At 41.3% G+C, this 21,551-nt stretch overlaps 1 protein-coding gene across 2 annotated transcripts in view; it reads left to right on the top strand.

The window, feature by feature from the left end:
• Positions 1 to 21,551, top strand: part of ATP8A2 (ATPase phospholipid transporting 8A2) — a 692,529-nt gene that overhangs the window by 633,174 nt on the left and 37,804 nt on the right. For both annotated transcript variants that reach the window (XM_070409448.1, XM_070409449.1), the window contains exon 35: positions 876 to 971. In XM_070409448.1, the coding sequence (XP_070265549.1) occupies positions 876 to 971 (96 nt within the window). The remainder of the gene's footprint in view (positions 1 to 875; positions 972 to 21,551) is intronic.

Here is a 21,551-nt window from a genome sequence, read left to right as displayed (position 1 = left end):
CTGCATGGCTAAGTCATTAGTGCTTTTCTTTCTACAGCTTTTTTTTTCCTATTTCTAACTTGCATCTTGTTAAATGCCGTTTCTTCACCTGCATTGTTTCCAACCAGTAGCTTTCTGCTTAGTCTCAAGCTTAGGAAGATCCTGAGGTCAGCCACTTATTGAACATTGTAAGGTATTCTTCTCAGTTTAATCAGAAAGAGGGTGCAGGTAACTATCCCTGCAATTCCAGAAGAGGGGCATGTCGAGGCTGGGGTTTGAGCTGTAGTGGAAAGGCCCAGCTTGCCCCAGTTGATGACTCCATTGAGACCTACACCTGCAGGCCCTCGCGGCAAGGCTGTACAAGAGAAGCTGTACCTGGGTATTTGTGTCAAGCCCAAGTCTCAGGTCAAGGGTTTGGCATGAAGAGCATGAACTCTAGCACTATAATGGCAGTGGCTCTTTTCACACTAAAGAAAGAGGGGAAGCTGCTTACCCTGGACTTTCTGGTCACCGTGGAGGACAGGGCAGGGGACTGGCACATGTCCAGTAGGGTGGGGATTTAAAGCATCTTCTGAGTTGCTAGATCATGCAGTGGAAAGCTTTAGAGACAGATACACGAGTATCCAGGAACCCCAGTCTTGGTTCTGAATGGCTATGATCCTCAGATCTGCTGGCTTTCAGCAAAAAAAAGCAGAAGTCTTTAGGGGGCTGACACCTGATTCTCCCCAGGCATAGTCCTTGCCATGCATGGGACTGAGAATGCTCCCTAATGCCCCAAACCTCAGCAGCAGTCAGTCAAAGGGCATCCAGATGTGGCCCAAGAAGAGAATACCCAATCTTCACAGCTGTGTAAAGTTCAAGTGTTATGTTCTTACTGTCTTTTCCTTGTGACACAGGGTCAAGCATACCTGTCATAAAACATTGCTGGAGGAGGTACAGGAGCTGGAAACGAAGATGGGAAAAGCAATGCTTCGGGACAGTAATGGAAAGAGGTGGGCATCTCCATCTAACTATTTGAAGAACACGTGTCCTCCAGCCCTTTTCTCTGCTGTTCCTTCCCGTGTTTCTCTCTTCTCAGTTTTCAATGTGAGCATGGGGTGCTCCATTTTAAGCATTTTGGTTATTCTCTAAGAATGTAGTCATGGTGAGACTTAAGTCACACTCTCTCAATGACAACATAAAGCCTGACTTTCTGGTTCACTGGGCCTGACCTCAAGTTAAACTGGAATTTTGACTGGGTCTGGACTTAAGCAAAGCAAGCCATATGCAGAAAATACAAATAGAAGCAATATTACCTTAAGGTGGAAAAATTTAATAGCTAGGCCTTTGGCTACCAGGCCCAATTATTACACTAAAGGATGCGTATCTACCATGAAAGTTTGTATGCTATTCATGTAAATGCATATCATTCATATAAATCTTGTTACAGTTCCCTTCATGTATGACTGTGGTTTTGTTTTTAATGAATTATTATTTCCTACTGGTGTTGAGAAAGTATAGTGTCTTACTGGCTGGTTCGTGGAGACAATACCATTGCTCCCTGTGCTTATTTCTCATAGAGCATCAGCCTTCTCTTCCCCACACGTCATAGTTGGGCATGTGAGTAGTTTTTATTTAATCACATATGCTAAAATGTTATTAGATTAAATTTAGTTAAAATCCAAATACTACCAAAGAAGTTTACCTGGACCCAAGAACAATGTGAGTGCAATGAAGAGGCACTGCTGTATTAGAGACATGCGATGTCTGGAAAATTATGCTCTTTTGTAAACAAATGTTTAGAAGGAAGTCCGTACCTAACTGCCAATGAAAAAAAATCTAGAAGTTGAATACTTCCAGAGATTCCTACTATGTGTTTTATTTATAGTCTGTTTATTTGTACCATCTTTCAAAGCAATACAGAAAAAGTATGTTTTCAAAGGAAAGAGAACCAAACATTTTGAAAAGTATGAGGAGCATAATTTCCAATAATTGTCACTATTTTAGGAATGGGACTGTATAGTATGTAGTTGAAGTTGTGGGGTTTTTGTTCATTTAGGACTTTAATAAATGAGTCTATAGCATTCATTTATGGCAATTGTGCTAGCCACTCTAAAAAAGTCAGCCAATAAGACAAAAATCTGTCTTCAGTAAGCTTATAACCCTGAGGCCCCGGGCAGGGCCTCGGCTCACAGCAGATCTATCTATAACCATAGGTGAGATAGCACGCAGCTCAGGCGTGAGCAGGGCTGTCCTGGCCTTATCAGCCGTGGGCAAACTACGGCCCGCGGGCGGGATCCGGCCCATTTGAAATGAATAAAACTAAAAAAAAAAAAAAGACCGTACCCTTTTATGTAATGATGTTTACTTTGAATTTATATTAGTTCACACAAACATTCCATCCATGCTTTTGTTCCGGCCCTCCGGTCCAGTTTAAGAACCCATTGTGGCCCTCGAGTCAAAAAGTTTGCCCACCCCTGCCTTAGATACTTCAGGCACGGTGCTTAGCTCCTACTAGATTTTTAAGGACCTACAAAATTCTTTGATATCTAAAAAGAAACATATTCATAGGCTTTAAAAATAAGGGAAAGCCTCTGCAAATTGAAATTAGCAAATGTTTAAAACTCTACAAGATACTTATCAGTCTTAATTGCTGTGACACTAAATAATCACAATAAGTTTTATCATTATTTGAAAATAACTTACAGGCTCTCATATCTCAAGAATTCTCAAGTATACACAGGTTTGCTGAGAGGTCACAAGTAATTCTAAGTAAAATAACAGTTTCAAAGCAAAATTCTAAAACTCCTTTCAAACATCGGACAGGAAAACATTACATATAATGTGGCATTATATGCACTTTAACTGATGTGCGGCAGGGTCTTCTGCTGGCCTGGCCATGAGGTCAGCAGCACGGAGGGCCCTCAGAAGAGGCAGCAATCCAGGAGGCTCTGGCTTAAGAGATTCAGAAAGGCTTCATGTCCAAGGTAGGATGGAAAACAGGGCTTTGAGGATGTAAAGAACTTGAAAAGACAAAGATGATGAGAGTATGTTCCTGGCAAAAGGAGTAGCCTCCATCTGTTAGAGAAGACGACTAATATTTTGAGGGGGGAAAGGGGTTATGGCTTATGAAACAATGTGGACAACACAGCATATTGCCTGACCCATAGCAGGAACACAGAACACCAGCCACTAGTCTTCAGATGAGCAGGGGAGCCATGCTATTGCAGGAGCTTTGAAATTGAGTGTGAGCCCATCTCTGTTGTTGATAAAAAGAATGCTCTTTGTAAAATTCAGTTGTCCTGTTCAGAATTCACTTTTAAATGTTCAAATGGATACCAGAAGATAATTGGAGTTTAAATGTGGTTTCCTACCTCCTACATTTTAATATGTTTCCTGGTCGCTTTGTAAATGTCCTCACTCCCCTGGCTGAAGTGATTGCGGGTGCGATTATCATTGTGCAAGCCCCCCGTGGTTGTGATGGTTTCCTTTTCCTCTGGTCCCAGTGTCTTGCCTCACTTTTGAGTTCCTAGCAGAAGATAGTTTGGGACTCCATCCCTCACATCATCCTCAGCAGCCCCCCATTTGTTTTTCTCCCTCCTAATTGCTCCCAGGTTTTCTGGGTGTTCCATCTGCAAACTAGATAATGGCCATGTGCTGCTCTCTGCCAGAGATTGTGTCCCGCTGAGCCTCTCCAGAGCTGCCTCACAATTGTTCCTTTATCACCATTGTTTGCTTCTTTCACACCTGGTTGGAGTCCTGTGCACCTCTGGTGCTGGTGGGGGAGGGAACACCATGAGGAGAGTTGTAATTTCTTCAGCTCTGTTCCTCTAAAGATTTATAGACTCCCTCGTTGAGAGATCTTGAGTATTTTGGTCTCTTTCCACACTCCCCATTACTTATTCCTGATCCCTACCTGATGTTTCCATTTACTTTGCATCTCTCTCTAGCTGTTAGTCTGACATGGTAGAAGCACCACAAACATTTGTTAACTGACTGAGTGGAAACACAAAAGTCTGGTCAGGTGGCGCTGAGGAAAAGAAGGCTGATCTGCATTGTCTGTGCAGAGCTGCTGGTGCTGGGTGTGTTAGCTCATGTTGAAAGTGGCCCCAGAGAGATGCTAAGAGATTTGCAGGTGGTCACTTGGCTCCAGTGAGAGAGACACTTATCTCATGGCTTAAGAATAAAGCTAACAAAAACTCACAGATGGAGAGACATTTAGTGCTAGCAAAGTTGAACAGTCTTGGAGTGGGTCCTCCCAACAGCCCACAGCCATCCTGCCTTAGGTGCCAGCAAAGCCTCTCTACCTCAGGTGTCCTGAGCATCCCTGCCATCCCAGGGTTACTCAGCTCAATTCTGAAATCCTTTAGGACATTCTGCCAAGTCATAAAACCCAGGTCCAAGTCACTGGCAAATATACTAGCAGTTTTTCTCAGGAATGTACTCACAAGAAATACAACAAAAATCTTTTAAGAAACCCTCGTGTGCCAAATTTACAATTACGATTTGAAATGGTAGCTAGGCAGTCTATGCATCCCTCCAGGCCAGCGGTTCTCAACCTGTGGGTCGTGACCCCTTTGGCGGTCGAACAAACCTTTCACGGGGGTCGCCTAAGACTATCCTGCATATCAGATATTCACATTCTGATTCATCACAGTAGCAACATTACAGTTATGAAGTAGCAATGAAAATAATTTTACAGTTGGGTCACAACATGAGGAACTGTATTTAGAGGGCCAGAAGGTTGAGAACCACTGCATCTAGGCCCTTTATTTACTCGGTAAAATACTTGAACATTTTCTTGATCTTGTCTAAGCCCCAAAATTTTACACTATTTTGGTAAGCATTAAAACTTTATTAAATGCTTCTGCACAGTCGCATTGATAAATCTTGTCTTCTGAAATTAACCTGCATAATTTATGCATAAATAAGCCTATTCTCATGACTTGGATAAAACTATATTTTCTATACTAGAAAGTATAAGAAAGTATGAAAATGCTAAAGGTAATGGACAGCAGTGCTTTTCTTGGTTGTGGTGCGTCTGTCTTTGGTGGAGCCTTTTTCTGGCTGTGCTGTTTGTGGCCAGACCCATTTCTACATGTGAACTGTATGGAAGGCCTTTCCCCAAAGCAACCTTTACCCAGAGGTCACCCCGCTGCTCTCTGTGTGGAACGGTCTATCATGCATGTCCTTACTTTGCACATGTCTAAAAAATGAGGAGCTAATTGGAAGAATCCTTTTTTCAATGTTTAGGTAACTTTTCCTCCTCTATATTCCTAAAGTGCAACATATGCAAATTTTTTCTCTGGTGGAAGAAAACCCATTAGTGGCCATTTACCTTTATAAATATCATTTAAACAAATGCTTAAAGTGTCAGGTAAGAAGACAAACTAGCATTTTTCCTCCTCGAATTGCTTTTCTTTCTTGGTGTGGGGGAGGGAGTATTCTGAGTTTTAGGTATTTTGTCAAGCAAGAAGAAAGGTGAATACATTTGATGAAAACATCTGGTTTGCACTTATACTTAGTTTGAATAAACAACAAGGACACCCTTGTTTTGTTTTAGACCTTCCTTCTGTTCACCATAGTTGACGGGAGGTTGGGGACCCACTGAGCTGATTTTCTCCAGTTTCAAGGTCAAGGAATTCTGGTTGCTGCCCCTGCTTTTTGGCAGCAAGGTGGTGGGATTCTCTTTCCTTAAGTGCTTTCCCTGCCTGAGTATAGCTTACTCTTTGCCTTTGGTCAAGGTCACCACCTTATGGTGAGCGATCACTGAATCTCCCCTTTGGTTTTATGTTCTCCCTGAACGCTGATGCATGGGCTCCGTGACCCCAGGCTGAGCCGGCGCACACAGTGTAATGTAGACAGCCCATCCGCCTCTTGGAAATTCAGGAAAGAAATCTGAGTCACTCTCTGTCTGGGAGCCTGTGCTCACCCAGCTTCCATTTCATCATGGCTCCTGCTACAGAGGCGGGGCGCCGGTCCAAGCCAGTGACCTGGGAATCCTGATACAGGACAGAGCCTGACACACATCAGCAAGATCTCAAACCGATGAGAGCTTATCCCTCACTCTGGGCAGCACTCTCCTAGTGCTCTTCCTAAAACCAATTATACTAAAAACAAACCTAAAATATATCCAATATGCTTTGACATTTAAGCAGAAATCCTTTGTTCTTTAAACTAACGTTTAAAGAGCTTCTTGGTATTGTCACAACTACAAGTCAAAATTGGTACAACTGCCTAGTCAAAAATAGATATAAGCTCACCTGCAAATAGGAGGTACACCAGCTTTATTGTGTAGTATTTCTCCAATATAAACTTTATATTATTTCAGGGACAAAATTTTTTCTTAATGTATTGGCATTGGCAATGCAAGTTTCTGTCTTCCCTTTGCTTTCCTCTCACTGCTTCCCACACTTATTTCCCCTAAAATACCTTTTTTAAAAATATGTTTTTACAAAATAGATCTAGAGATATAGAAGCATGAAACAGACTGGCAAATCTCAGAGGGAAGGAAAGAAAGGGTGGGTGGGTGGGAAGAGATTAACCAAAGAACTTGTATGCTCATATGCATAATCCATGGGCACAAGACAATAGGGTGGTGAAGGCCTGGGGCAGGGGACGGGGGGGGGGGGGGGGGGGGGGGGGGGGTGCGCGGGGGGGAGCCCTAGAAGGGGTCAATGGGGGGGGATATATCTATTACTTTCAACAATAAATATTTAAAAATAAAATATGTTTTTATTGATTTGAGAGAGGTAGGGAAAGGGAGAGAGAGAAACATTAATCAGCTGCCTCCTGCACGCCCCCTACTGGGGATCAAGCTGGCACCCCGGACTTGTGCCCTGACCCACAATTGAACCAGCAACCTCTTGGTGCATGGAACAGTAGTGCTCAACTAACTGAGCCACACCGGCCAGGTCTCTCTTATTTTTTTAATTAGCTAAAAGGGTAGGAAATTATGGTGTCATTGTGGCAAATCTCTCCAGGCCAGGTGGCAAATGTCTGCTTCCAACACCTGGTTAAGATTTATTTCACTTCCAGCTGCATTTTTCCCATGGCTGGGTCATGACGTAGAGAAAAGAGCACAGACTGTAGAGGCAGACGAACCTGAGTTGGAGTCCAAGCCCTGCCACTCACTTAGCCGTGTAACCTTGGATGGGTTATTAACTTCTCTGAGTTTTCATATTCTCATTATTCATTTGATTTGAGGTTTAAATGAAATAGAACATATTAAATCGATAGCATATGTAGACATTCAGAAAGTGTTAATACTTGTAAGTCCATCCCCTGACTTAGAAGCTGAATCAAAATTAAGTTTCACTGGCCATTTTATTTCCGATGGGTTTACCCAGAGCACCCAGACAGGGTGTGAGGATAGCAGATTCTCTGGGGTACATCTTTGGGGTACACCTCAGGCTAAGGGACCAGGCAGAGATCAGCTGAATCCCAGGGACATCAGAGCAGTGTGGGCAAGCCTGTGAGCCGTGAGCTTTGGGACTGTGGGTATTGGGGAGAGTTCAAAATCCTGGCCACTTCCCAAGTCATCCTGTTTGCAAAGAGGAGGGTGTACCAGTCAGGCCGCCTCCAGAATCTCCTGCTGAACTGCTCTCAGGACATCCACCTGAAATGCAGGGCGTCACCAAAGCCCACCTTCTCCCCTCAGAACCAGCCCTTTCATTGTGGTTCTCAGCCCCTGCAATGACAGGTCGTTCCTCTCGGCCTCATCTTGTTTCTTCATCTTTGCATCCTGAGGGACATCAGTCTCATGTGCATTCCCATAAATGGACAGCTTTCCACCCACTTGTCCACAACCCTGTTTTGGAGGTCAGTTACTGATCCCATGCTCTGTGATCCCAGCTGCTCTGCCCACTGGGGTGCCTTTCCCTCTTCGCTCCATCTTCTACACAGCTGAAGACATGGTTTCCCAAACACAGCCCTAGCCATGCCACTTTCTAGTCTGAAACCTTTGATGGCTTCCCACTCCCTGTTGAATCAAGCACAGACCAGGGCCGCAGCATGGTTTCTGCCTCCTCTCCCTCTTTTTACCTGCATGCATCTAAGCCTCCTGCCTCCCTGCCCTCCCCACTCCCCGGCACCAAGCTTGTCCTTGCTCTTCTGTGCCTTATGCTGGCCTCGGCCCTTCTCTGTGGACTGCTTTTACACAGCTATGTGGGTGCTGGGTCGAGCTCTGGGTCCTGGGGGACAGAGGAGACAGATCCTTGTCCTGGAGCAGATGCTTCCAGCTCCAGGCCTGCTCTCTGACATCACTCCACCATGTCTGACTTTTCCTCCTACGGTAGTGTCAGCCTGGACTTCCCTTAATTCATTCCTTTAAAAAGTGTTTTTTAAGTTATTCAAATATTCAACATACACAATAGTAGAGAGACACAATGAATTGACATATACTCATTGCCCAGATTCAACACTTATCAAGATTTTGCCATAATTGCTTCATCTAGCCTGGTTTTGCTCCTGTTTTTTCTTTGCTGTAGCATATAAAGCAAATCCTAGACATTACAGCAGTTTACCCTTCCACACTGCAGGATATAGCTCTAAATATCACATGAAGTATTTTAACATGTATTATAACTAATACATATTATACTTGTCTATGTTATTACATGTAAACACTAACTCCAATGCCTATTATCATATGAAATATTAACAGTAATTTCTTGGTATTAACTGATACCTAGCTTATAAGTAAATTTTCTGGATTGTCTCAATCCTATCTTTTTAGGGTTTTATTAGGCTGGTATTAGGATCTAGGCAAGATCCAAATTTGGTTGCCTGTTCTTGCTTTCAATGCCACGGGCTTAACTGAAATCATGCCTCATTTTTTGTTTCTCCTAACACGGTCTCAGGGACCTTCCCAGTGCCACCCAGCTGAAGACAGGCTGGACCTCCATCTTCTAATGCCAGGCCTCTTTCCACAAAGCCAAGATATTGAGAGTCACCCAATGCTTCCATTTTCAATGTCATCTTTATTAGAGTGTGTGGAAAGCAGTGGAGTCCTAGGCAGTGGTTCTCAACCTTCCTAATGCCGCGACCCTTTAATACAGTTCCTCATGTTGTGGTGACCCCCAATTTCATTGTTACAAATTGAACATAATTAAAGCACGGTGATTAATCACAAAAACAATATGTAATTATATATGTGTTTTCCGATGGTCTTAGGCGACCCCTGTGAAAGGGTCGTTTGACCCCCAAAGAGGTCACGACCCACAGGTTGAGAACCGCTGTCTTAGAGGGACCAGGCAGGAAAAATGTCGAAGTCTGCTAATTTGACAACATTGCGAGCAAAACTCCAAGGAAGCTAGGGAATGATAGTTGAATGCTGTTGCCTTTCAGATCGCTATATGTAGAAAGGGCATGGAGCAGACATAGAAACCAGACCCTCCTCTGGAGGAATACAGAAGTTAAACAATCTGACAACTTCAGAGCAAATAAAGCAAAGGGGTTTGTGAACGCTGTAACTGCCTCCACACAGTTCAGAAAGAGAAGACATACTGAGAAAGGTGATCTCCAGCCAGAATCACCTTCATGGGGACTGGTGTGGTCTATAAAAGAAATGAATTGAATGTGTTTCATCTTGTGTAGGGAAGAATCTTGGGCAAGGCCTAATGCCAGCAAATATCTTAGGAAAACAATTGGAGAGTCCACAACACTTCCAAGGGAAACCTCTAGCCTTGCTGCCAAGTGCTCAGAACAGATGAGGAAAGGCATTGGTGGACAAAGGGAGTAAATGATCCAAGAAATTACAGAAAGGCTGACTGATTACCCTAAGGGTGGTTTCTGGTGACTGCATCCTGAGCACCGGAAGGAGAGGGTGAGGAAAATAAACTGTTAAGGAAGCAAAACGCCTACTTAGCATTTAGTTAATGCTTAAGCTGCCTCTGTCAACTAAAAGTAATCGATTCTCTCTTATTTTATGGTTGTTAAATCCCAAGCGCCTTTGTCGTCATTGTTGTTATCGGCTAGTGTGTAATAATTTAAACTTTTATAAATACCATGTGTTATTTGTTGTGACATAATAAAAGAATTTCTTGTGCACCTTTAAGTGGTGCTGCTGACGGTACTAGGAATCTGCCCCGGAGCTTAGCCACTGCCCAGTGCTGTAATAAAAGGATTATAGCATCTTTATCAAATGTCTAGAGAGGAACTGGAAAAAACAGCGTTTCCTTGTGAGAGGGGGAGGGAAGCTGGTGTGCTGTTACTCAGCGCTGCACTGATAGCACGTCCTCAGACTGTATTTTAGGATGACTTGGAGAAATTTATTTTTGGATAAAAACCTAAGTTAATGTCCACTTTCTTTATTTGCCAATAAGACCCTTTTTCAAAAATCATTTTTACTCATGAAGTTAATGTCAGTATCTAACTGGTACTGATGGCTCATTATGTCCCTTTGAAAGTAATATGAAATATTTCAGTCCTTTTTTTGGAATTTGTTTTTATTTAACCCATATGAGCAATAATAGAAATAGTCAAAGGTAGATTAAAAATTTTTTTTCCTTGTGTAGGTCCTATGACTTGAATACTGATATGCCACGTTCTAAGCAGGGATTAGTTCTTTAAGAGATTCTTAGAGGATCTTGGCTAATCACTTTTCTACTTCATTATCAGTGACTTGTTTGCTTTTCAGTTTGACTCCCCTTCCTCCCCTCCCTTTAAAGCAGCTGAAAACAGGTGACCAGGTACAGCCATTCTGAAATTGAGTTACAGTTTATACCTAACCCAGGAATAACCAGGTTTGACTGCTCATTTCTCAGTGGGCTATGCCTAAATCCTTGAGGAAGCTGAAGAGCAAAAGTGTAGACTTTCTGGCACCCTGAAAACACAGGCTCATAGTTGTTTTTGTAGTTTGTTTAAGAGGATTATGGAATCTCCTGGATGTACTGGACTCAGGAGGAAAAGGAACCCAAGAATCAGTGCGAGGAACTTTTCATTCACAGTTGGTGTCTGCTTTTGCACCGACACTACTCTAAACATGTGGACCCCAGTCCCGGGCGTGGTCATTGTTATAAGGCGCCGTGGTCCTCATCTCTGTGTCTGCCACTGGGAAAGCTAAGTAAGGCCCATTTGGTCACAGATGAATATGATATCTTTGACCTTGTAGTTGAGATGAACATAAAGAATATGTAAAAGTTATAGCTAGGAGGTGGTCTTTGCAGTGGGAATCACTGTTCTTACCAATAATAGATTTATTGGACTTTTGGAGAGATTTCTCTTTTAATAAAAGCAGAAATAAATTGGTGTGTCTCCAGTAGTGCACCTAGGATTAAATCCTTCTTGAGGCCAGAACACAGGACACAGGAATACTTATCATAAAGCCTGTTCTTTAGCCATCCAGTGAGTACCAGTTAAGTCTGCCCTTTCTAACAAGGCAGTGATAATACAGTTTGTCAATGTTTTTTCTCTTTCTCTAGCAATTAGGATTGGCTCACAGCACCTAAGGTGGTGATAATGGGTAATTCACACTTACTGATGAGTTAACATGTTGGCTTCCTAGCAAATAGAATCAGTGGTTGACTTCATACGAGAGACAACTCATTTATTCATCCACACCACCGACATGCATTGAAAACTGAGGACATGCCAGGCCCAGGTGTGGCAGAGAATGAGACAGGCAGGTTCCCACTTTGTTGGAGCTTACATTCTAGTGGGAGTAACAGACAATGAACAAACAAGTGAATACACGAGAGAGTCAGTGACGACTGTTAGGAGGAAAATGAAAGGGGTTTCTAATGGAGAATGGATGACAATGTTTAGAGGTCAGGAAAGTTTCTCAAGGTAACACTTACACTGAGACCTAAATAGAAGATATTGCCCACTCATTAGAGATCTGGGGAAGGAGCACTGCAGGCAGAGGAAGAGCTAGTAGGAAGGCCCAAGGCGGGAACACACTTGTTTTGACTGGTGCCTACAAAGTATGGGGCAAAGTCATCTAAGAGGCTGCAGGGGCCGGGGAGGGAGGGAGTGGGGCGCAGTGGGGGCGGAGGCGGGCGGGGGGGGGGGGGGGGGAGGGGGGTTGTGGGCAGGACTGGAATCCAGATGTCAGCCACTAGGAGCCATGGAAAGGGTTTAAGCAAGGGAAATGTATGACCCTTGTTTTCTAGAAGATGTAATTCCCATGCCATATTAAAGCCATACAATCCCATTCTCAAATTAAAAAGTTAAGTAAACCCCAACCCCCGTGGTTCAGTGGTTGAGCATGGACCTATGAACCAGGAGGTCAGAGTTTGATTTCCGGTCAGGGTCCCGGTCAGGGTCCCAGTCAGGGCACATGCCTGGGTTGTGGGCTCAATCCTCAGTGCGGGGCATGCAGGAGGCAGCTGATCAATGATTCTCTCTCATCATTGACATTTCTATTTCTCTCTCCCTCTCCCTTCCTCTCTGAAATCAATAAAATTATTTTTTTAAGTTAAGTAAAATCCCAACATATAAAATAGAAAGTATTTAATAGTACTATAAATTTATTATAAAAGATCAAATTAACACATTTATTTGTTTTAAAGCCAGTGGTAACAGATGATTTTCAGAATGTCAACAATTTGAAATAAGTGTTATGGAGGACAGATGTTTTATATAATCTATATCTAATTTTTTTCTATTTTCTATTGGGTTGTATTGAGAAGCATCCTGATGTACCAAGATTAGTTGCCAGTTCTAACAGTGTTTCACAGCTCACTTTGTAATCTCAGAAAACTTTTTTTATTCTTGATTATATTTCATATATAAAATAATATAAGGTGTAAGTAATATTAAATAATTATATAATTATAATTATTAATATATGTGTAAATAATACATAATTTATAAATTTGCTTAAATTCTTATCATAAATATGTGAGTCATATCAACATTCATGTAAGCACTAAAACTCCCTAAAATAGCACCATGTGATAAATGGATTATTCTCCTCTTACTCGACTGACATATTCAGATTGGAGCATAGATCAAGCAATGCATTGCCAGTATTATTTTATTTGAGTGAACACATAAAAATGCTTTCTTAAAAAAAGCAATATGCAATATAACCTTTCTAATAAGCTGCCTACTCCTAAGATCAAATATAGGAACCATTAATCTGAGATCTTTACAGAAACAAATTAACTTGAAAACATTTGTGACTTTTATTATATAAAGATTTATCTGAATTATATGAAATATATATATATTATATTTTAGTTAAATACTTAAAAATATTTAATATATATAGAATGTGATTTAAAAATTAGTGTTTGAAAGAATGTAAATAGTGCTATAACCTTAAAAGCATATGTTATCCTTGTATTTCAATTTAGTCACAAAGTTCAGTCACACACATTCTTCAAAAGCTTTGAAGTCTTTGGTAAGAGTATACACCTTAGAGAGAGGAAATAGCACAATTATTTTAATATTACTTATGCATCTAGTTGAGGAATATAAAATGAAGAATTTTGGTATTTAAATTAAAAAGTATCAGTTAGACAAGACTTTTATATATACTCATTGAATTTACTGATAAATATAAATTTTTATTACTAATGGGATAAAAATATTTAAAGCTATCAGTTTTAAAATACTGAAGAACCCTAGCTAATTTGACTCTATGGTTAGAGCATCGGCCCATGGACTGAAGGGTCCTGGGTTCGATTCCAGTCAAGAGCTTGCACCTCGGTTGCAGGCTCGATCCTGGCCCTGGTAGGGGTGCATGTAAGAGGCAACCAATCAATATGTCTCTCTCAGATCGATGTTTCTCTCTCTCTCCCCCTCCCTAAACTCTCTCTAAAAATTAATGCAAAAAATATCCTTGGGTGAGAATTAACAACAACAACAAAATAAATAAAAAATAAAATACTGAAAAACTAAAGTCAAAAACTTTGAGGAGCAGCACAAATGTGATCTTCAGCCAGTTCATCAGAATCATAAATAGTGAGGATTTCATCAGATTGCTGCAGGATTTGAATCTGTCCTGTTCTGATGGCCCACTGTAAACAAGAATGTGGATCGGATTAATTATATTGACTATAACCAGCAAAGGATTGTTAGCTATACTCGAGACGCAGTTAAAGGTATAGCTGAAAAACTAGACAACACCAGCAGGATGATGTGGGAGAATGGGTTGGCCTTGGAAAGGATTCTGACAGAAAAAGGAGGAGTTTGTGTAATGTTGGGGGCCCAGTGTTGTACATCCATTGCCGGGAGCCGGTCCATCCTTGCTGCTTGACACAGTTGCTGCAGAGAAGAAACATCTGCACAGCATATGTTTCAAGGGACCTGGCATATAAGGCATACTGTTCTTAATATGTTTGCTCCCCTTCTTGGTGCTATGTGTTTTAACCAAGGTCACCTCTCCCCGAGAAAGGTTGTTTCTGAAGGTAGGGATTTTTCCCTGAAGTTAGGGAGGGGATAAAACCCCTTAACTAAATGCCAGGCGGGTAGTTAATCACTTTAACTACAAACAATCACTCTTAAGCTACATAATCTTTACTGCCTGGAATGGAGATAAGAAACGCCCTAACCTTTGGAATAGAAATTGATAGGATTAAAATCGGCTGGTATAAATACGGATGTAACAAGACGATAAACATCAGATCCTCATCAGAACCTCATCAGATCCTAACCAGAACCTAGCCAGAGAACATGGCAAAAGATCCTGGACAGAACCTGGCTACAGAACTTCACTGGAGAACCTAGACAGAACATGGCAAAGGAACCTGGATAGAACCTGGCTAAAGAGCCTGGTGACTGAACTTGGTTGGAGATCCTGGATAGAACCTGGCTGGAGAACATGGACATACAACCTGGAGAGAGAACCTTGCTAGAGAGCATGGCTATGCTGATGGACTGAACGCTGTTTCCATGTCATTCATTCTTCGCCGACTCCGTCCACACCTTTGGGAACCCCTCGAACAGGATTCCCTGGACCCATTGGGGTTGGACCCCAACAATCCATCCCCCAACAACACAGCCAGACAGACCATCACTAAGGCCGAAGAGGGATTAACAGCTCTGGCTAATGAGTCAGCTGAGAACCCTGGGATTAAGGATCCTTTCTCCAGTTCACTAGAGCAATGTTAGGAAAGTGGAAGGGAATGGTGGGATCCAAATTCACCCCTTTGATTAGGAGTTACATTTATGGGATTGTTATATCATCCCATGTATGAGAGGTCTTATGCAAAGGTTAATTGAAACAACATTGACCAACAGCAAAATAATTTTCTCCTAGACACTGCAGAGCATGAAAGTAATGTTAGCCGAGTTTGAAGAAAAGAGTTAAATAAAGAAAAGGGGGGAATTGTGAGAATAAACAAATAATCTTTCCTGTCAAAGAAGGGAGTTTAGGCAGCCACCATTTTGGCTCATATGACTTGCCATTTTGAAATGGCAAAGGTCAACCCTTTCCTTTATTTATTTATTTATTTTTTTTCAGGTAAAGTATTACAAAGGGTATTACATATGTGTCCTTTTTTCCCCCCCCGCCCTTGACAAGCCCCTGCCCTCCCTTACCCCCCAGTGTCTTATGTCCATTAGTTATGGTTATATGGGTGCATACAAGTCCTTCGGTTGATCTCTTACTCCCCTCCCTCCTGTCCCCCAACCCTCCCTGGCCTTCCCACTGCAGTCCGACAATCAGTTTGAGGCAGCTCTGCCACTGTATTTATTATTGTTCAAAAGTTTGTAATGGTCTTAATTATCCATGAAAGAGTGAGATCATGTGGTATTTTTCCTTCATTGACTGGCTTGTTTCACTTAGCATAATGCTCTCCAGTTCCATCCATGCTGTTGCAAATGGTAGGAGTTCCTTCTTTTTAACGGCAGCATAGTATTCCATCGTGTAGATGTACCACAGTTTTCTAATCCATTCATCTACTGATGGGCACTTAGGCTGTTTCCAGATCTTAGCTACGGTGAATTGTGCTGCTATGAACATCTGGGTACATATATCCTTTCTGATTGGTGTTTCTGGTTTCTTGGGATATATTCCTAGAAGTGGGATCACAGGGTCAAATGGGAGTTCCATTTCCAATTTTTTGAGGAACCTCCATACTGCCTTCCATAGTGGCTGCACCAGTCTGCATTCCCACCAGCAGTGCACAAGTGTTCCTTTTTCTCCACATCCTCTCCAGCACTTGTCGTTTGTTGATTTGTTGATGATGGCCATTCTGACAGGTGTGAGATGGTACCTCATTGTTGTTTTGATTTGCATCTCTCGGATGATTAGTGACTTTGAGCATGTCTCTTGGCTTTCTGAATGTCCTCTTTTGAAAGGTGTCTATTTAGATCCTTTGCCCATTTTTTGATTGGATTGTTTATCTTCTTTTTGTTAAGTTGTATGAGTTCCCTATAAATTTTGGAGATTAAGCCCTTATCAGATATGACGTTGGCAAATATGTTTTCCCACGAGGTGGGTTTTCTTGTTGTTTTGTTGATGGTTTCTTTTGCTGTGCAGAAGCTTTTAATTTTGATGTAGTCCCATTTGTTCAGTTTCTCTTTAGTTTCAACTGCCCTAGCAGCTGTATCAGTGAAGAAATTGTTTTGGCATATGTCTGAGATTTTGTTGCCTTTGTATTCTTCTAGAATTTTTATGGTTTCCTGTCGTACATTTAAGTCCTTTATCCATTTTGAGTTTATTCTTGTGTATGGTGTAAGTTGGTGGTCTAGTTTCATTTTCTTGCATATGTCTGTCCAATTTTCCCAACACCATTTATTGAAGAGACTATCTTGGCTCCATTGTATGTTCATGCCTCCTTTGTCAAAAATTAATTGAGCATATTGGTTCGGGCTAATTTCTGGACTCTCTATTCTATTCCACTGATCTATATGTCTGTTCTTGTGCCAGTACCAGGCAGTTTTGAGAACAGTGGCTTTGTAATACAGTTTGATATCTGGCATTGAGATCCCACCTACTTTGTTCTTTCTCAGAATCGTTGCAGCTATTTGGGGTCTTTTTTTATTCCAGATGAATTTTTGGAGAGTTCATTCTAGATCTTTGAAGAAGGCCATTGGTATTTTAATGGGAAGTGCGTTGAATTTATAGATTGCTTTGGGTAGTATGGACATTTTAATGATGTTGATTCTACCAATCCAAGAACATGGTATGTTCTTCCATCTGTTTATGTCTTCCTCTATCTCTTTTTTCAACGTCCTGTAGTTTTCTGAGTAGAGGTCTTTAACCTCTTTAGTTAAGTTTATTCCTAGGCATCTTAATTTTTTTGGTGCGATGGTAAATGGGATTGTTTTTCTAATCTCTCTTTCTGAAAGTTCACTATTGGTGTATAGAAATGCCTCAGATTTCTTGGGGTTAATTTTGTATCCTGCTACATTGCCAAATTCATGTATTAAGTCTAGTAGCTTTTTGATGGAGTCTCTAGGGTTTTGTATGTATAATATCATGTCGTCTGCAAATAAGGACAGTTTTACTTCCTCTTTTCCAATTTGGATGCCTTTTATTTCTTCTTCTTGCCTAATTGCAATGGCTAATACTTCCAGTACTATGTTGAACAGGAGTGGTGAGAGTGGGCATCCCTGTCTTGTTCCTGTTCTTAGGGGAAATGGTGTTAGTTTTTGACCATTGAGTATGATGTTGGCTGTGGGCCTGTCATATATGGCTTTTATTATGTTGAGGTATGATCCTTCTATTCCCACCTTTCTGAGAGTTTTTATCAAAAATGGGTGTTGGATTTTGTCAAATGCTTTTTCTGCATCAATTGATATGACCATGTGGTTTTTTTCTTTCAATTTGTTTATGTGATATATCACATTTATTGATTTACGGATGTTGTACCATCCTTGCATCTCTGGGATAAATCCTACTTGGTCATGGTGTATGATCCTTCTGATGTACTGCTGGATCCGATTTGCTAAGATTTTGTTGAGGATTTTGGCATCTATGTTCATGAGGGATATTGGCCTGTAATTCTCTTTCATTGTGATGTCTTTACCTGGTTTTGGTATTAGGGTGATGCTGGCTTCATAGAATGAGCTTGGAAGCGTTCCTTCCTCTTGAATTTCTTGTAGTAGTCTGAGGAGGGTAGGTTTTAGTTCTTCCTTGAATGTTTGGTAGAACTCCCCTGTGAAGCCGTCTGGCCCTGGGCTTTTGTTTGCTGGAAGCTTTCTGATGACTGCTTCAATTTCTTCCATAGTTATTGGCCTATTGAGGTTTTTAGATTCTTCCTGATTGAGTTTTGGAATGTTGTATTTTTCTAGGAATTTGTCCATTTCCTCCAGGTTGTCTAGTTTGTTGGAGTAGAGTTGCCCGTAGTATTGTTTAACAATCATTTGTATTTCTGTGGGGTCTGTTGTTATTTCGCCTCTATCATTTCTGATTTGGTTTATTTGGGACCTCTCTCTTTGCTTCTTGGTGAGTCTGGCTAGGGGTTTGTCAATCTTGTTTATCCTTTCAAAGAACCAGCTCTTGGTTTCATTGATTTTCTGTATTGTTTTTTTGGTCTCTATTTCATTGATTTCTGCTCTAATCTTTATTATCTCCTTCCTTCTGCTTACTCTGGGGTTTTCTTGTTGCTCTCTTTCTAATTCTTTGAGTTGTAGAGTTAGATGATTAACTACCATTTTTTCTTGTTTTTTGAGATAGGCCTGTAGAGCTATAAACTTCCCTCTCAGGACTGCTTTCATTGTGTCCCAGAGGTTTTGGATTGTTGTGTTTTCATTGTCATTAGTGTCCAGGATGTTTTTAATTTCTTCTTTGATGTCATCGGTAACCCAATCAATATTTAATAACATGCTATTCAGCTTCCAAGTGTTTGAGTATTTTGGGTTGTTTTTATTGTAGTTTATTTCTAACATTATGCCATCGTGGTCTGAGAAGATGCTTTTTATGATCTCAATCTTCTTGAATTTGTGGAGACTTTGCTTGTGACCCAATATGTGGTCTATTTTTGAATATGTCCCATGAGCACCTGAGAGGAATGTATATTCCGAGGCTGTGGGGTGAAGTGTTCTGAAGATGTCAATTAAGTCCATCTGATCTAGTGAGTCATTTAGGATTGCTGTTTCTTTGCTGATTGTTTGTCTAGCGGATTTATCCAGTGATGTCAGTGGTGTATTAAAGTCCCCTACTATGATTGTATTATTGTCGATCTCTCCCCTGATATCTTCCAGAAGTTTTCTTATGTATGTGGGTGCTCCTGCATTGGGTGCATATATGTTTACCAGGGTTATATCTTCTTGTTGTATTGATCCCTTTAGTATTATGAAGTGGCCTTCCTTATCTCTGGTTATGGCCTTCACTTTGAGATGTATTTTGTCAGATATAAGTATTGCTACCCCAGCTTTCTTTTCCTTTCCATTTGCGTGAAAGATATTTTTCCATCCCTTCACTTTCAGTCTGTGTGAGTCCCTTCTAATGAGGTAGGTCTCTTGTCAACCCTTTCCTTTAAATTAGCCAATCACACAAGAGTGTGAGCCTAAGCTCTTCCAATCAAGAGTGAGGGACAGATCATGTGTGTCAGGAATAAAAACCTGAGTGGACCACCCACTCAGTGTGTGTGTGCTCCCAGATCATGTGTTTGTGCACCCTTCTGCAGAAATAAAGATATTTGCCTTGCAAAAAGAAAAGAAAAGAAAAAAAAAAGAGAAGAGAAGAGAAGAGAAAGGAAAAGAAGAGAAGAGAAGAGAAGAGAAATAGTGAGGGTTTCAGATGGAAGAAACTTTAGATAACCAGTGTATTTCTAGAATGATAGTTGTTTTGCTTATTAAAACATTGGTATATCACCCAGATCTTTTGTCCTCCTGGCTATGTCCTACCTAATTCATAAAAGCACTTGCTTTTTTAAAAAGAAGGGAGGCCCAGCCAGCATGGCTCAGTGGTTGAGCATCAACCTATGAACCAGGAGATCATGGTTCGATTCCAATTCAGGCACAGGCTCAAGCCCCAGTGGGGATTGTGCTGATCAATGATTCTCTCTGATCATTAATGTTTCTATCTCTCTCTCCCTCTCTGAAATCAATAAAAATATATTTTAAAAAGAAGGGAGGACAGGAACTTGCTGAAAGTACTTTTGTCATGTGGAACTTGGGCTCATTGGCCCATTGTTCAAGCTCTCATCTTTCTCCATCCTCACAAATCTATTGAAAGTGAAGAACTGCCCCAGTTGCCACAGGCCAGAGACAGCACCCTTTGCATGCTCCCAGTTCATGCGGTCTTTCATGCGGGGCAGAGATGAAAGACACCACAGCACTCAAAGGCAAAGAGGTGTCCGTGGGCTGTGTGCAAGCCTTGCTGCTGCCATGTTGCTGGACAAATCAGTTGTATTCTTTGCCAAGACATTTACAGGTATTCTGTATATGGAGCATTTGAGACACAATGCCTTTTCAAAGTAAAATCCAAATGAGCTTTTTCTTTGATAACCCAGAGAAATGTGGCAGCTACACGGTTCTGCTCCATTATGGCCTCTTCTTGTATCCATAATCATGCTGCCCCAGTTCAGCTGAAGACCACATTTCTGCTGCTCCTCAAAGTTTTTGACTTTAGTTTCTTCAGTATTTGAAAGTGAAAATATACTTTTATCCTCAAAAGCAACTAATTTGTATCTGTGCTGTTTTGTAAGGAATGTCCGCAGGCAAAGTACACTGTGTGATCCCAGAGAAAGAGTTTTTTTGAAGACCTTCAGGCCCCGCAGACATCCTCACTTATGTACTTTACATCCTAGTTCCTTATTGTTCCTTACAGGTGACTTTTTCTTCTTCCCTTTTATATAGTATTCTCAGGGGACATAACCACACATTCCATCACGTTTACCTCATCGTTGTGTCGCTGCTGTGTTCCTTGCATTGATTCCTTTCCTGAACACAGCAGCTTATACCATGCCTAGGCTTCATTTTTTCTGACTTTTGTTCTTTTATAGCTCTGCTGGAGCATGTCCAATGTATGACATCATTAGCAATGTTGTACAGGCTCAGATGCACCTTCTGTTTAGCCATTCTGATTTTCTGCGCTGCTGTTCGTGTTAGTGTCAGCAATAAATATTCTTACATTTCTAACAACTGAGGGGTGTGTGTGTGTGTGTGTGTACGCAGCAGTTCCCATCTACTTCTACCATTCACAAGAACAAAAGAAAATGAAGTAACAACAACAAAAGAAAAACCTGTTCACAGAATTTTCAGTGAAGTTTATAATCTGTTCTCCCAACATTTTGCCCACCCATCTGTAAGCAGCGCAGGACACAGTGTGCTTTTCTTTTTTTTTTTTCTTTTTTTAAATATATTTTATTGATTTTTTACAGAGAGGAAGGGAGAGAGATAGAGAGTTAGAAACATCGATGAGAGAGAAACATCGATCAGCTGCCTCCTGCACACCTCCTACTGGGGATGTGCCCGCAACCCAGGTACATGCCCTTGACCGGAATCGAACCTGGGACCTTTCAGTCCGCAGGCCGACGCTCTATCCACTGAGCCAAACCGGTTTCGGCCACAGTGTGCTTTTCATTTTTATTTTCTTCTATGAACCATTACCTATTTAGGTCTAAACTCTTACAAACTATTTTCACAAAACACCCACTGAGCAAGTAGGATCATGATATTTTTTAAGGCCTGTGAGTCGGTAATATCCCATTGTTGAAGTTTTAAATAGGTTTCTCTGACAGAAACTGGGT

The sequence above is a fragment of the Myotis yumanensis genome, unplaced genomic scaffold (assembly GCF_028538775.1).
Source record: "Myotis yumanensis isolate MYYU_CA2020_CCGP unplaced genomic scaffold, mMyoYum1.0.hap1 SCAF_3, whole genome shotgun sequence".
In the NCBI taxonomy this organism is placed as follows: Eukaryota; Metazoa; Chordata; class Mammalia; order Chiroptera; family Vespertilionidae; genus Myotis; species Myotis yumanensis.
Note: the sequence above shows the minus strand (reverse complement) of the source record. Positions and strands in the feature narration are given on the sequence as shown.